The 17,743-nt window shown below is 31.0% G+C and overlaps 1 protein-coding gene across 1 annotated transcript; it reads right to left on the reverse strand.

The window, feature by feature from the left end:
* Positions 1-7,094: 7,094 nt before the first annotated feature.
* On the reverse strand, positions 7,095-17,493 carry LOC130814709 (preprotein translocase subunit SECY, chloroplastic). The gene is made up of 8 exons (XM_057680861.1): positions 17,211-17,493; positions 16,207-16,364; positions 15,718-16,103; positions 15,120-15,419; positions 14,940-15,029; positions 11,875-11,998; positions 9,190-9,353; positions 7,095-7,512 (listed from the first exon to the last, which is right to left on the reverse strand). Exons 1-8 carry the CDS (start codon positions 17,396-17,398, stop codon positions 7,291-7,293), a joined length of 1,632 nt encoding a protein of 543 aa, XP_057536844.1. The 5' UTR covers positions 17,399-17,493; the 3' UTR covers positions 7,095-7,290.
* Positions 17,494-17,743: the final 250 nt, after the last annotated feature.

A 17,743-nucleotide genomic window follows, 5' to 3' on the forward strand; every position in this document is an offset into this window, starting at 1 on the left:
TAAGACTTAAGAGTACTTATAAATAAATTTATAGGAGTAATATTTTTTTAGCTAAGCAAACTTCACATCTTTTCATATATACTCCCAACATGGAATGTATGGATGTTTTGGCTATCTCTTTATGTAAGATTAGCCTTTTTGGAATAACAACAAGATCTTCTCAACCACTCTATTTGAGTTTTTTGCACTTTGTTTATTCTTTTAACCTACTCTTTAATTTTTATTTTCAAACAAAATAAAAGGAAATCCACTTCAAATTTCTAACATTAATTTTATTTGATGGATTTTTAAAAACATAAACTAAAAGTTTAGGAATCTTTATCATTAGACGATATTATGAAAGATGGAAAACTAATTTTTAAGTATTAACTCGAGGAATCAATTACATAGGCAAACGTTATTAAAAAAAAAACAGACGAACTTCTAAAACAAATTAAATTTAAGGATTATTATAGGCAATAAGAAAGCTAAAGAAAATAAAGTGAACCACTTACAAAACTTTGTAAACAATCAAGACTTAATTTCGTTGCTCCTTACAATTTTTTTAATTCAATAATTATGTGTATATATATATATATATATATATATATATATATATATATATATATATATATATATATATATATATATATATATATATATATATATATATATATATATATATATATATATATATATTTGTACGTATATATTTCATACTTGTAAATTATATAAATACTCACCCTGAATAATTATAATTAATGGTAAAAACCATTCAAAATAAGTTTTATAATTTTGCATCAATAATTTAATCATTGATTAACTGTAAATAATTTAAACTATTTTTATATTAATTATTAAAAATTTAAAAAAAAAAAAGAAAATACAAAAAATAATTAAATTCAAAAGCCTCTGTCCAAGCCGCCCTTTCCCCACTGCTTAAATATGGTGGATACACAGCGTTGTTGGCCGTGGGACCTCATTTTGAGGGTAAATTATTAGTTGCAAATGGATATATAGCCTAAATTTGCTATTGAGTGGCCTTATCCAAAGATGTAAGAATCGGGGCCGGGTTTTGTTTCAATTTGAGTAAGTATCGTCTTTTTTGAACAAGATCTTAGGATCAAATCTCATCTTAGGATCGTACGAGTGAGGTCAAAGTGCACTGAAAAGACTTGTGTTAATTTGTTGGACTAGTCTACAATCTCCATGGGTATTTACCGGTGGTCTGATTGTACTGGATTGTACTTGTCAAGTAAAAATATCTACTATAATGTATTTAAAAATTGATACACGCTAAAATAGTAAGAAACAATTAAATCCATACAATACTATTCTCTTTTTATTTATCCAAAAAACATGCAAAACTAATATACATGATTCTATTTCCTTACGATATTTTTTATTTATCAAATGACGTTGAGCTAGCTCATTGAAGAACTGTAAATTTTCATACGTAAGTTTTCAAAAGTAAAAATGTTTTTTTGATGAAAAGATAAAATTTTTTATTAAGAGCGTCTCACTGTAATACTGTTGGTTGACCCAATTCTAATTTATTAAAAAAAATAATTTATTATTTTTCTCTAGAAATGATGGCAGTTATCTTCAAAATTAAGTTTGAGTTAATTGATCTTAAAATATAAATGATTTGGGGTGCTTATATGGATACGTGAGACGGATTCATACAAAACTTGCTGTTTGGAGAGATAAAAATGAAAAAACACGGTGATTTAACCCAAAAAAAAATTAGAAAAATAGAAATGGATACTTTGTCATGATAAATTTTGAGACTATAGAATAATTATACTTTTTACATTTTATGTTACTTGTTACATTACAAGATTCGTCTTAATGTAAAAATTATTAATCTCAATTTTTTATAATTCTTTATTATTCATAATTAGAGATATTAAGAATTGAATAAGTGCATTCAATTGCATGAAAAGTCAAATGGTACAATTGTACAAGTATCTTGGAAGTGAAGAAGTGCTTTGTATAAATTTAGTTATATATATTACATTTTTTAATATATGCTTTTTCTCTAAAGACTTGACTAGGGATAGGGGTAGTTGGAGGCACCTTATCCATGTGTTTAGATCACTGATTTCCTCTTTGATTACTTGTTGGTATTCTTGTTCTCTTGCTTTTTCTCGTTTCTTGTAGTATTATTAGTATTATTGTTTTCATTTGTATCTTTTAAATGTTTTACTTATTTATTTTATCTATATGCTTGTTTTTTCTATCTTTCTCATTGCAGAAACTTATCTTAATCTTTCTCGAGTTGGAGGACTCTTTTGGCCGCACTCTTCTTTATAGGTATGAGTTACCGCCATCATTTTCTTTCCAAATCCCGACTATAATTTTGTATGAGTAGAATAAACTGGTATGATAATGATGATAATATTACAATTTTTTAATGTGTTGTGCACAAAAACTGTGAAAACATGACTTAATCATATACCTCTTATTCAATGATAAAGATGACTAGCATATAATTATATGAGTTTCTTTTGTTAAAATTTTTTTTTTAAGTCACAAAGTTGCGTAAAATTAATTTTTTTTAGTTTAAAGCTATCTTATGTTTCTTGTTCAAAAGATAAAGATAATTGACATAATAATATGAGTTTCTTTTGTCAAAAGCGACATTTAAAAGTTACAAAATTGCAAAAAAAAAAAATAAAAATTATATGTTTGATAATAATTTGATTTGAAAATACAGATTTGAATCAAATTTAATGTTTGACTAATTAAAAAAAATTAAATTTGGATTTAAATCAAATCCACCATTATTATACAAAAAAATGATAAGAAACTACCATATCTATATGTCTATTTGTAAATAACTACATTATATTTTTTTTTTTGAAAAAAATTACCAAATGTAATATATTTCTCTACAAATGACTACCACTTTACAGAAAACGTGAATTGACCGTTAAGTTTAAAGGTTTGACCAATTTGAGAGGTTTTGTCTATGCGACAATATCTCATTGGTCCTCGTATTTTTAAATAATTAAAAATTAAAACACATAAATTAACAAAAAAAAAAAGATATTTGACATCATTTTACCCATCAAAACGATATTTTTTCAAAAAAGGACGTCACGATTACCCTTATGGGATAGCTCTTTCGAAAATCCGATCGAAACAAGTACTCATCCGCCTATTTCGAGTCATGTAAACCAAAAAAGATATTTAACGTTATTTTTACCCATCATTACGATGATTTTTAAAAAAACGGACATCGCAATATGGGATAACTCTTTTAGATATCCGGTCGAAATAAGTACTTATTCACCTATTTTCCAACATGTAAACCGAAAAAAATTTTAACGTCATTTCCACCCATGATATCTTTTAAGAAAAACGGAATTCACGGTTATCCTTATGGGGTCACTCTTTCGAAAATAAGTACTTGTTCTGACCGGATTTTCAAAAGAGTTACCCAATAAGGATAATCGCGACGTGCGTTTTTTTGAAAAGATATCGTTATGATGGGTAAAATTGACGTCACATATCTTTCATATTTTTTTTTGTAAATTAATGTGTTTTAATTTTTAATTATTAAAAAATATGAGGACCAATGAGATACCGCTACATAGACAACTTAACTTAACGGTCATCAGTTAACGTTTTCTTATAATAGACTTATAGATAAGGTAGTTTCTTATAATTTTTCCTTATTATACATATATAAGTGGTTAAATATGAGGGATTGATAATGACTTTTCAAACCTTGTCATTCTCAAATTCTTCATTGATAATTTCCTAAAAATTAACAATTTAAAATGAAATACTTATTTACAAACACAACCTTAACAATTTTTGTAGGTGTTAAAAACTAAAAAATTACAATGGTTTTGTAGTATATACTACATTTTGCTTGTTTTGTTGGATTTTACAATTTTTACGCAAAGATGAATATATAAAATAATTTTGATAGATCTCGGGGTGTTTATTTGAATCAACGGGTCAATATGGGTTACATGTTTTGAGTCGGTTTAAAATTGAATTTTGTGTCCACATTGATTTTCACATAATTTTAAATTCATTTTGAAATCAAATTCGATTACAAAATCGGATAAATATTAAATTATTACTTCTGTTTTAAACACCTCTATTCCCAAATCAATGAATAATTATTTGTCCATTATTCAAGTACAAAAGCCCTTAAATAGGATCATAACTTTAAATTCCTAACCAAAAGGAGAATTAATGCAAGAAATAGATACACAACAACATACCCTAATAATGCCAAGATTTAATTAAGAAAAGGAAAAAACAAGATGACCAAATCCAACATACTTTATGGAACATTTATTTTAAGATATATACAACTTGTTACAATCCACGCTTGATGTTCCCTCTCAATCCACTCTTTCAATTCCGCTTGTTTAGTGAAAATTAAATTTGATGTCGGTTAGAGTAAATATTATTTTTTTTGAAGTAAAATTTTGAAATTGAATTTTACTAGTGCTCCCTTTTTTAAGAAGTTTGTTAATATATGAGATTCGAAGTTTGTTAATATATGAGGTCTCTGTTTTATAGAGGTCCTAGACAATTGGATATCTTAAATGGGTCTAGAACCACCCCTGATAATTGTAGTTAAAATAACATTAATTAACAAACAAACATAAGTATTATAGTAAATAAAAATCAAAGTACACTTATGATTATGATTATACATTATGTAAAAATTCATTATGCATAGAGGCGTTTAAAACTGGCCCGACGATTCGATATTCACTCGATTTTGTAACCAAATCCGATTTGGTCAGACTTAAAAACGGATTTACAGTTATGTAAAAACCAATGTGAATACAAAATCTGATTTTGAACCGACACAAAACTCATGACCTAAAATTAACACGATAATCCGAATGAACACCTATAATTATATATAATGAAGCTTGTAGAATATAGAGTTTTTTCAAAAAAAAAAAAAATATTTAAAATGGTTGGATCATAAAGTATAATGGAGTATTTCGTTTAACATAAATGCACCTTTAACTATATCATAATACTCATTTGATACATTACCTTGTTCATTCTACATATCAAATAAGAAAGGTTTTATAGAGAATGGTTACATGGTCCAAAATTTCGAAGTGTTAGCCAACACGCAATAATTAAGGTTCTAAGTACAATTTTTCAATTGATATAAATTGCAGCAAAATGGTAGTACTAACAACTAACAACTACCAAGTATTATTGTGTTGAATTGTTTGGCAAAAGGTTTGAAAAAGGCTTGTACTTGTTATGATACATACATTGTATTTGAAGTTTGACATCCATGAAAATGTTATGATTCGTTCTTTGGTTATAGGCTTTGTAGCAGCCAAGGAGCAAGTGGCCAACCATATGGGCCCATTTATATACAAGTTGTAAACAAGTCTTTTGAGGTTATTCGGTAAATAAATATTTAGTTGATTTTTGATTATAAGTTTATTGGTTGGTTAAATAGTTAAAAAATATTGGGTTAATGGCTTTTTAGCTTGCTGAATGTAAGATACTATTAGGTGCGATTAGCAACTTTATAGATAATAGTTATCTAACACCCAATAATATGATCATAATCATAACAAAAATATAAAGAAAAATTATTTTTAAAAATTCGACCTTTAAGGAATTCTCTTTTAAAATTTTATCCCACCTTTTATTTTATTTTGAAAATTAGACCTTTGCTACCCATTTTCTTTTAAAGGATGAAATGACTCTTAACCTATTAAACATGTTAATATTTGACAAAACATCATTAAATCATGGGTCAACTAAGGATTGGTGCTTGTTATTTTTTAAATAAAAAAATGTAATTAGAAAAACTAATAAAAAAGGAAAAAGAAATTAACTGAACAACCTGCCCCCTCCCTACTAACCACTCATCTCACCGCCTCCCTTTCCATGACACCCACAAGTTCAACAAGAACAAACACAGAATACACTCAAAAGTTGCATGTTAATAACGATGGTAAGAGTATTGAGGGTGTTTTAGATGGAGGTTTTGGTTTGCGACTAGAAATTAAAAAATAAACCAGTTAGAATGTGACATATTTGTGACACGTGGTATATTTGAATTTCTTTTTTTGGGGGAAAAATCAATATTGAAAGTGGAGAAAACTGGAAAGTACTTAAAAAGAAAATGGACGGTAAATGTCGGATTTTCAAAATTAATTAAAAAGTGAGATATTTATAAAAAAATACTAAAAGGTGAGCTTTTTAAAATTAAATTTGATGCATAACTTGACCGGTTGATAAGAAGGAGCATTTCAATGTACTATCTTATCTAACAATCTCTTCACATCATTAATCCATTACATAGCATCATAAAAGTCTCTGTTCTCAAGTAAAAAATTGATTTATGCTAAGGAAAATGAGAAAGGTGAACTCATCTTCTTATCACTACTTTATATTTTAAATATTTTTTGGACTTTTTTATTCATTACAACAGGTCCCATACTAAACTAAATTTCTAATCTTTAGGCTTAGGTCTTGGTCGGCGGCCCCTTTAACCTACCCCCAAGACCGACTCTATTCATTGAAAAGTTGGCTTTAAGCCAAAATTATAAAACTAACTTTGATGCTTTTTTAATAGTTTTTGGTTTGTTTACTTTTCATAGTATAAAAAATTAATGGACAATACTTAATTTTTTAAACAGTTGACTTATTCAATTAGCTTAAAAACCACCCAAAACAGTTAACATTTTCAACTAGTTGAACAAATCAACTAAAAAAGCAAATAACCGACATACAACAATCATTACTCAAACGACTCCAACCCTAATCAATATTTGGACAAACGATGTGTATTGTAGCAACCGTGCATATGATATTTTCATTTATGATTATCTCTCATTTAATTTTACTATATATCTATTTATGTACATAGACTCGTCTTTTACGCTTCTAATTTCATTACAAAATTGTTATTTTTTACGACAAATATTAGATTTATCATGAGCATTAACATAAATAAATAATAATTTGAAACTGATCACTTTCTAAAAAAAAAAATTTTACGAGCATATTATGAAAATTTACAATTTAAATAATTTTCACCCCTCCTATTAGTTACCAACAAGTATTTTGTTATGAACTTTTAGGTTTGTGCCTTTCAGTTGTGAACTCATTAATTAGTTTTGCTAATTTGAAATATATTTTTTTCTATACATATGGAAAAAGAATTTTGATAAGTACAAGAGAAATGCAACATGATTATATGTTAAAGATCAACAGCAAATAGTTACTCCCAAGAAACGTCTCCATTTCTATCTATCTACCTTGTTCTTAGAACATCCTGCAAGAACATACTTGTCATTTGTTAAGATCATAAAACTCAATGTTCTTATATTTCTGCGAAATTATCTCGGCTTGAACTTTTCGCGCAGTGTCGGTTGCACAGCCGACAAGGATAAGCACAGAAGTGCCTGCAAATCCTCGGAATGCAGTGAGATGAGTAGCTTGTTCAACTACGGCTGGACCAGCAGCGAGTATTGCCAAGAAAGCAGAACCAAGAATTGATATCCGACTCAGAACCTGAATTTTTGACAATACAATGTATCAGCATGCTATGCACAAGAAAAGCAGTACACCAAGTATTGTAGAATACATAATTTGTAAGCCATAACACTATATATCGCAGGATAACATATCAATAATTCTAAAGCCTTGATCCCAAATAATTAGAGTTGGCTAAATGAATCAATAGAGCAGTTCTAGTCAGAGTCGTCTTGAAAAATTTGTAGCCTTGTGCCAAACTAACTTAACATATTTCTTTTTTTGTTAACTTTTTCATATACGTGAGAAAAAGGATGCCCTACACGGTCGATCACCTCGCACACCCTCAAAGACCCCCTGGTTCCAGTGACTCAGTAAGTGCTCGTCATTAAGTCCCATGAGAGAGGTTTGTGACAACTAGCTTAGTAAAAACTTAGCACATCCCAATGATCATAAACCAAAAATCAGTAAAAGTATTTCTGGCTTGGAATTAAATGCACGCTTTCCTAAATACTAATTTTTACCAACATCTAATACGTACTTCAATTACATTACTCAAGAAACCACTACCGGTATATCCTTAAAATAACAATCTTCTCTGCTCATGGTACAAACACATATGAAAGAGATGTAATAATGTTGCTACCAGCACAGGCGAACCCAAGGTCATTCAATGATGTCAACTGACAGCATTATACTTATGTATAAAATTATATACCTAGATACTAATATATGTGTTGATTTAGTTGGTTCAGCAATGACGGACCCAGAATTTAAAACATAGGGTTGCGAAATTTAATTAATTTTTTAAAAGTTTAATTTTTTATGACTTTGCCTAAAGATATCTGTGATATAAATTTAAATAAAATAATAATGGTGATATAAAAGATAGTTAATATATTTATTTGTTTAATTTTTTTTGACTTTACTCTAGTATCAAAATATAAGTATTGAAATAAAAAAAACAAAATATTTACCGTTACAGCTAGTCTATTAATTTACAAAATTTAAGATCTTAATACAATAACCAAACACAAGTACAACAATTGACTCCAAACGTCAAATATGAAACTCAAGAAACACGTGTATAAACAACAATTATCCACACAACACACATAGCAAATATAAAAATCCAAGATTCTCCCCTTAAAATACAACTATCGATAAATCAAAATACACCCAACTATTCATCCTTCACTCCCTTATTATTATTGTTAAATATCAATGTGGATTAATAGTAATCTGTATTGAGTAGATGGAATATATTTTTAGTGTAATAATATCACATTTTTTTTAATAAAAATTAAAAATAGATTTTATGTATAATTCATACCAAAATAAATTTTATACACAAAATCATGATTTTTGTTTTTATTGATCAGCAATATTAATTTTGAGTTTCACTGAAAAATGCTTACCTAAAATTATCAACATTAAATTAATCTCAACTTCCCCAAGTATGGTTAGACTTGTGTGCATTTAAGTTAACAGTTTGTTAATGTGTAACTGTTTTTGCATTTTTTTTTAATGCGTTGTTTCATGCTAATTCCGCCAATGGTTGGTTGAAGATTTGCTATGTGAATGCATTAAACTGAGTTCACACCGCCTTAAGCACATTTTTTAAATATCATCAACATCATTGATTTTGTTCTAGATTCGCCCCTGGTATCAGAACAGTCTAAAATCATCACGTTAAAAGTAAGAGATCAGGATTACCGTTTTTATGAAGAGGGCCGTACTTCTACCAGGTCGGACAAGTGGAATGGATGCACCTTGTCGCTTTAGTTGTTCACTCACATCATCAGGATCCAATTGCAAGAAAGTGTAGTAATAATTGAAGAAGGCTATTAATAAGATGTTAGTTGGAAGGTAGAAAGAACCTGTAAAGATGGTCTATAGTTAGTTAAGAATTTAGGATACTCGAAAATAAAAGATGGTCTGATAAAATGAGCTTTATAAGTATAAATATGCAACCCAGACACGGATGCAAATCCAAAAAAAATTCATGCAAAATTGTCTTGTTGATGATGCTGCCAAAGCCTAACATGTACTCCCTATTTCGACAAGTCTTGTATGTGTGTATAGCAGTGTCACATGATTCGCTAATCGCCTTGCGAATCATGAATCGATAAAAGCGAATTATAATCGGTTTTAGTCTTTTTCTAAACCATTTTGAGCGAATCACGAATTTAAAAGGTGAACTAACAAGCGAATTATGTTTGACTGGTGTATAGGTGTGTGTCACTGTCATCTACATACCTATTTCGAAAAGTCTTGTATGTTGCGTATTCATTAGATAATAAAGATTTCAATTCAGCAATCCTATAAAATAAAAACCCACCCAATTTCTTTCAACATCATTAGCGACTTAGCGTATATTTAAAACCCTAGAACCCATACTCGAAATAATAATCAAATTTCAACACCAATAACTTCTTAGAGCTTGTGATTAGTTTCCCACATCAAGTACCACAAACATTTGGCAGTGTTTTCAAGTTTCTAAATCTTCCAAACAGCAATCTGTCCTCATTGCACAAGCAACTCGATCCGTAATTCTTCTTTGTTCAGTTGTATTTATTATATCATCATTGTTCAAAAAGAAATTCAATTTTTACATGACAAAATAAATAAATAAACAGGTTGGAGCCTTGAAGGAGTCAGAAAGAAAGTTAGTTTTAATTTCAATTTAGTATATGTTTTCATTTATATTATCTAAGCCATGAACAAGAACCTTTATAATATGTTTAGCGTTTGGGCAAGCTAATAGACGTGTTCTGGTTAGATTATAACAAAACTAAAGCAAACCTAATTGCATTTGCAAACATAATCCAAAAACCACAATTGAAGTAGTAACACCAGCAATGGGCCATACTAGATCAGACGCATACCGTGTAAAATTCTGGTTAGTTTGTTTCCAAGAGTAACCACTCAGCAATATAGTGCAAAAATATGGCTTCGGTCACGATCATGAAACGGAATTTATGGTCAATGTCTATAGTTGCAGTTTGATTGACCTATATTTCAGTTGTGGTTCAAAAACCTTTTATAGTTGTGATATAATGATGCTACCTTGTTTTTGCACTATTAAGCGGTGCTGAATTTCAACCATTATGCTCATTGTCAACTAAAAGTGTTTACACCATGGTGAATCAATAAGATTACTGCTAAAAGGTTCTAAATTTACTAACCCCTCATTTCCAAAATCCTTTCCGAGAAGTGTTTGTTTCAAGTAGACAAGTATTGTTAAGGATAAGAATTGATTTATCTCAAAAACAAAAAACACTGCTAGAGCCTTAATCCCAAAAGATTGGGTCAGCTACATGAATCAATATATTAATTCTAATGGTCGACAACATAGATTCTTCTTCTCCATACATTCCAATTTCCTACCATCTCAATTTGTAAGTCTAGGTCAATCATATCCTTTTCAACACCTGTACTACAAGTCATCTTCGATCTTCCTCCCCGTTTTCTTAAGCCTGCCAAGCTTAAACTTTCTATCTTCCTTATCGGTTCGCTAATACCCTATCTTTGCACATGCCCAAACCATTTTAAATGATTCTCTTTCATTTTTTTTCTCAATATTTGCAGCTTCTAAATCCTTTCTTATATCTTCGTCGAATCTACCTTTTAAGTTATGCCCACTCATCCATTGAAACATTCACATTTTCGCTACTCTCATCTATCTACTATGATCATTTCTAAAAACCCAACATTTTTAATCCATATAATAGTGTCAATCTAATGGTCATTCGATAAAGCTCCTTAACTTTAATGACACCTCGATCACATAATACTCCAATTGCCACTCTTCAGTTCTGTCACCTAGTCAAATCTTGTAGGATGTCCCCACTACTCGGAAATATGAACCCAAGGTATTTGAAGTATCCACTTAATTCTATGGCATAGGTTTGGAAAGCAAATGGTGGTAGGATTTAGCCCAAAGTAACTTAATTCAAAAAGTTGTGAAGTTTCACTAGGGTACAAATATCATTTAAATAATGGGAAACACAATGCAAAACAAATGTTCTGAAATCATTTTCATGGCCTGCAAACCTAACCATAAAGGCTTTTAGACATTCAAATCTTGATTTATGTTCAGTTATCTTTCCCTTCACATGTAAGAAAAATACTTCTAATCACTAAGGGAAAACCAAAAACTGAAGCGTGAATTGTGATGGCATCAAAACCTAATGCACAACCATTCAGTCTAGTGTTGTGCTCAAGTCCTCCCCCCCAACAAAAAAGAAACACATGATGAAACTACTTAATCACTCCAGCACAATCATCGATGATGCTTTTTCAAGGTAATTGGGATAAACTTGCAAGTATAGATTATGGCATAAAATATGAACTTGCCAAAGTAAACAATGCAAAGTAGTTGACCAGGACAAGCATTACCTCCAGGAACTAAAGCAACTGCAGCTTTTTTTAGAATATCTAAACCAGTAAAACGGGCCAGTGTGGCAGGAAGAGCTAACGATGATGTCGAGAATATAATAGGCATTACTCCAGCGCTGTTCACCTGTGTATTTTTTTTGTAAAAGAGTACAAGAATAAATCAATAATCGATGACAAAAGAGCATCAAATTCTAATGTAGGAATGCACTGAACCACATTGAATCCCTTAATACACAAACTTCCCTTCACGTTTGTTTCATCTATAGTTCCCCAAGAGCCAAATATAGCATAGGACACAAAGATCGAGGGAGAAAGAGTATCAACAATAAAATGACAAATGGTGGGTCATTTATGGTTTAGGTACTGGGACATAAAGTAAGAGAAGAAACAAGGGAAAAAAGATAGAAGAAGAAAAGACAACAAATTTGCCCCATATGCTCTTCTTACATCATATTCATACTAATTGAGGAGTTTGAGTGTCTCTTGATAAGCATGCCTAGATCATAGAGCATCTCTGGGTCACACGGGTCGTGGAGCATGCGTAGCAGGGTCTGTTAACAACTTCAGACTAAAATTCAATCAAAATTACCAAGTAAGTTGTCACTGCCACACAAGACAACCAAAAGCTATAAATGTGTTGCTCACATTAAGACGGCATGCAGAGGATTTCATTGACAAGCATCACACTTTAGGAGACTTTTTGGAAAGAACTAAAATTTACATGATTAAGTTATATGAATACTAACCTGAACTGCACAGAACTTAATTTTTTCAAATTTAAATTTATCCTTATACTTTAACAAAACTGAACATTGCCTCAAAAGTACAAAAAATTGAAAAGAAAACACCCAAAATACATAAACAACTTCCAAAGCCTTATGTCGAAAAAATGGAGTTCACTACATGACCAAAACAAATCAACTCATGAAATAGTTTGCACCATACTCCTTTTCATTCATTCCTGTCTCAGCTAATTTAGTCCTGACATATTTTTCTTCACCGCATCCATCCAACTCGGTCCCTCAGCCTCTGCCTTTCTCAATCCGTCCATCCTCAAATTTTCTAACTAGAGCATCTTTTAGTTGTCAACACACTGAAAGTTATTCTCCTTCATTTAAAAGCCATTAAAACTTGATAAAGAATATATCCTTTCTCAGAGCTTAGTAGCAAAAACTCCAACCTTCACAATACCATATCATATGCATCCGAACTTTTCACTTCACCTTTCATTTAAAGTTGAAAGCATCAAAGTCTTCCATATAATAATAATATTAGTATATAACAATAAAACATTGGGTATGATGATGATGATGATGAATAGAATAAGACACTGGGAAATGTGTTGGTATCATAGACCATATCTTTTAATATTCAATAATCGGCATTATGGCCTCGGATATCCTGCTACATACCTATTAAGCTATAACCTTATTCATGTCCATCACAAGAATCATTGCTTGCCAATTTATAACAGTGAATTACAGTGGAACAAAGAAAACATCTTACACCCTCCGTTCCCCAATAAATTACATGTTTCCCATTTAGGGCTGTGCCCAAAGGGTTATGAATTACCCCTTTTTTTTTTATCCTTATACTCATTTGTTTAATTTAAATTATTTTATAATTTTGGAATGGGCCAGCCCATTTTTTTCTATTACCTTATAAAAAATTACAAAATTCAATCAAATACGCAAAACTATTCTTTACCCCATCATCTAGCCATCTAAAATACAAACCACCACATAAACTTCCCCAAATTAATAAACCCCAAAAAAGTGTAAATCCTTTCGGCGATTGATTTAGTAATAAACTAAAAGTTAACCTCTTATAGAATAAATGAGTATGACGGTCAATAGACTTTTCTTTTTAAGAATATAAAGAACCAACCTCTACCACCCAATAGCAAAAGCAGCGTGCTTGAGATCCATCTTAACCCGCCCTAGAGAGACCCTCAAAAGTATCGGATTAATAATATTTGATACAGCTTTATATTTCTCATCTACTGCACACTCAAAATAGCTCCCAAAGAGCATACTCCAATATTCATATTCCTAGGCCCTAGTAGAACATATTCACTTTTACAAGGCACATAGCACACCTCTCAAATTAAACATATCACTTCCCTCATTAAAAAAGAGATTCAGCTATACATCTTTGATTTTTTATATTTTTAATTTTTAATTTTGATAACAGAGAATGGGGGCATAGAATGTAACTATTCATTTCCAAGTAATCACTTTCATTTCAGTTAAATCAACGCAACAATATTTAAGCTTAAAAAGGTTGATCAAAGAGCATGGTAAAGTTGACTGAATACACAAAAGGTAAGTGTATATTCCAACTATTTAGTATATTAGGGTTTTTGGAAGTACTGCTTGTGGAGAAGAAATATTGACTTTATTTAAATAAGACTAATTTGCAAATTATAGCCTTAAATTTTAGGACTTTTGTGAATTACAACCTTAATGTTTATTTTTTGTGATTTATAGCCACCAAAGTATTCTAGTCTACAGTGTTTAGGCCAAATCACATAATTATGACCACTAAACCTAAAATTGCGACCAATTAAATGATCGGAATTATGTGAATTGGCCTGATAATTTAAACTTTGGTACGTTGATGGCTGTAAATCGCAAAAAATAAACACTGACGTTGTAATTTGCAAAAGTCCTAAACATTGAGGTCGTAATTTGCAAATTATTCTTTAAATAATCGTAATAATTCAATATCTGAGGACCTAAAATTTCAAGTAATATCTTAACAAAAATTCTCATCCTACTAGTCTACACCAATTATTTTCAGGATCTTACAATAATTACAAGTCATAGTATAACACTAACCTCGAAAAATTAGTAGGATGTAGCTGAGATGAAAAATTATAAAAAGAGTTAGCATTATAGTTTGGTAACAAACACATTTCGGAAATTAGATGCGGACAGAAAAATTATAAAATAGCTTAAATTATTCATTAACTGTGGACCCTTCAATGCTCTCAACAACACAAAAAGCAGCAATATCTATGCAGATTTGCAACATTTTATCATTGCCTTTAATAAACTACATACCTTGAAGGGCAGGTAAGCGGACTTTTGAAGTCCCCCACTTCTACCAGAGTATCTTGAAGCATAGTTCATTGGAATTTTTCTCTCTGCTTCCTGAGAAAAAATTTTCAAAGTTATCACAACCTTCGAGCTTTTACTAGTAATGTAATGCATCCCTCCAAAATTGCACATTATCTTACTAACCTGAACATATACAATACCAAAAACCAAGGAAATGAATGACACAACAATAATGGCAAGACCAGTGTTATTTCCATCTTGATACGCCTGTGAAACTGTCCTTCCAAAAGATGCAGGTAAGTATGAGATGATGTTTGTGAAAATCAGTAGCGATGTACCATTTCCAAGCTTCAAGTCGGATATACGTTCACCAAGGTATGTTGTAAATACGGAACCAAGCGTTAAAAGGATAACTGATGAAAGAACCCACTCGGTACTGAAGTCATTTACATATGGACGAAGAAAAAGTACTTGCCCAATTGCCTGTCATAGGATGAGCATTTTCTCTCAGTGTGCCACAAAGTACATGTTAAAGTAATTAGGTAGTAGTGAAATGTATCCATCTGATTAAGAAAGGATGAACTATAGTTGTCTAAAAATTCTTCGGAAGTCTTAGATTATAAGTTTTATTATGTAAAGTCATTTCAGCTGGGCCTTAACCCAGAAAATCCTCACTGAAAAGCCGTGTAGGATTCAACATGGATACACAGAACCAACAAAAAAGGCTTGGTGAACAATCAAAAGTAATCAGCTTTTGGAAGAATTGTGAAATCTCCCTCACCTGTACTAAAGCAAACCCCACTGACGCATAGCGGGTATACTGTAGAACCTTCTTCCTCCCGGCTTCGCCTTCTCTTTTCTGAAGATCTTGCAACTTAGGGTAGACTTGGGCAAGGAGTTGAAACACGATTTGTGCATTAATGAAAGGAACAATTCCAAGAGAGCAAATCCCAAGCCGTCCGATACCACCCCCAGAAAAAGAGTCCAAAGTACTAATGAAATTGTTTTGATCCAAGTTACCCACAAACGCCTCTCGATTTACTCCTCCAAGAGGAATGTATATCCCAAGTCGAGACAAGGCTAAATACCCCAACAATTTCAGAAATTTCCCAGGTAATGGGCCTTTAAAGAAGTCCCCAAAATCAATGGAACTATCCTCAATTGCAGCTGTCATTTTAACACTAACAAAAATTAAAAGGACTCAGACAACAATTATTAACCAGAATTATTTTTAAGTGATTAACATGATAAATCGGACTAACATTCACACCTGCAGCTCCTCGACCTGAGGTTGGTCTGTCTTTTCTTGCACTAGAATTACTGTCAAAAGTATGTGAAACAAGCCTAAGAACATCATCCCAAGCCCTAGCCACATTCCATGACTTATCCTGCTCTATACCCAATGGATCAAACACTGAACTTTCATAGCTGTGGACAAAAGAAGGACAAGAATGTGTGAGAAAAAGAGCCAGAACCCAACAGCAGCAGCAACAAATCTACGCCGAAGCATTAATCCGAAAACATGGGGCGGGCAATATGAACCATCAAATTACATTCTTCCTCTTATATTCTGTTATAGCTCGTTTAGATATTGGTATTAAATGGTGGGAATACTATTTACAACGTTTATGTCCAATCTTGTTCTTGTTAAGTAAATATCTGATTTATATCTTTTGTATCATTTTCATTATCATGTACTTATTTAGTTAGGATTATATTCTATAATTTCAATGGGACATTCCTTTTGTTATCCTAATTTGTGGCTATACATTGTAATCTTTTTTATCAATACAAATTGAGCAAAACAATTATTCATATTCTTTACATTTTTACCCTAAATAATCTTCACAAAATTTATTTCAATCCATTACCATATGTAAAGTGATATTAGTGGCAATCGAGAGTTTCATTACCATGGAAATAACCGCATTTTAATAAAATTAACACCAAAATTCATTCTCATCCTCACCGTTCAATACAAATAACCAAACGGGGCCTTAGTATTTCAACCAATATGTGCATTCTCTTGCAAGAAAATACAACAATAACAACATATACTGATATTAAACTAAGAAAGATCCAACCTTTATAATTAACAGTAAGAAATAAGAGGAACCCACTTCCTCAAATGTCCCAAAGAGCAATTTACTTACTAAAATTCTTCATTATACAAAGGAAAATAAAGATCTTTTCTACAGCATACAAGTACCCAATGGCTGAAATGCTCATATAAGGAAAAATTAAAGGACAAAAATAAAAAGATAAAGAAAATACCTGGATGGGGTGGTGGTGGAGGAGAGAGAAGCAGCAATGGAAGAGGTGGGTTTGGTGCGGAAGCCATAGTTGAGCCTGCATCTGAAAGTTGTGGAATATTGATGGAGTTTAGGAGGGGAAGAGAGAGAAAGTGAGATGAGAGAGGAAGTAGACGCAATAGGTGCTGCCTCTGTAAATGTAACCAACATTATCCCTGAGACTGAAAATGTTCCAGTGTTTCTAATCCTCTGCCTTTCACTTCTCTTCTTTTGTGAGGAAGAGAGCACCCTTTCGTTTCCTTTCCCATTCCTTCATGGACCTTTTTTTTTTTTAATTCTAATTCACTATTATCTGTCTCATTTAATTTTTACATATTTGTCAACATACATATTCAATTATTACAAATTCTTATGAGAGATAGTCTTTTTGAAAGATTAATTATAATTAAGCTAACTAAAAAGAAAAATATAAAATAAGTTTATCAATAGACATTAATAATATTAAATGTAGGCATTTAGAGTATTGCAAGTAATTAAGTATTTACTCGGTGGGCA

The sequence above is a fragment of the Amaranthus tricolor genome, chromosome 6 (genome assembly GCF_026212465.1).
Source record: "Amaranthus tricolor cultivar Red isolate AtriRed21 chromosome 6, ASM2621246v1, whole genome shotgun sequence".
Lineage (NCBI taxonomy): Eukaryota > Viridiplantae > Streptophyta > Magnoliopsida > Caryophyllales > Amaranthaceae > Amaranthus > Amaranthus tricolor.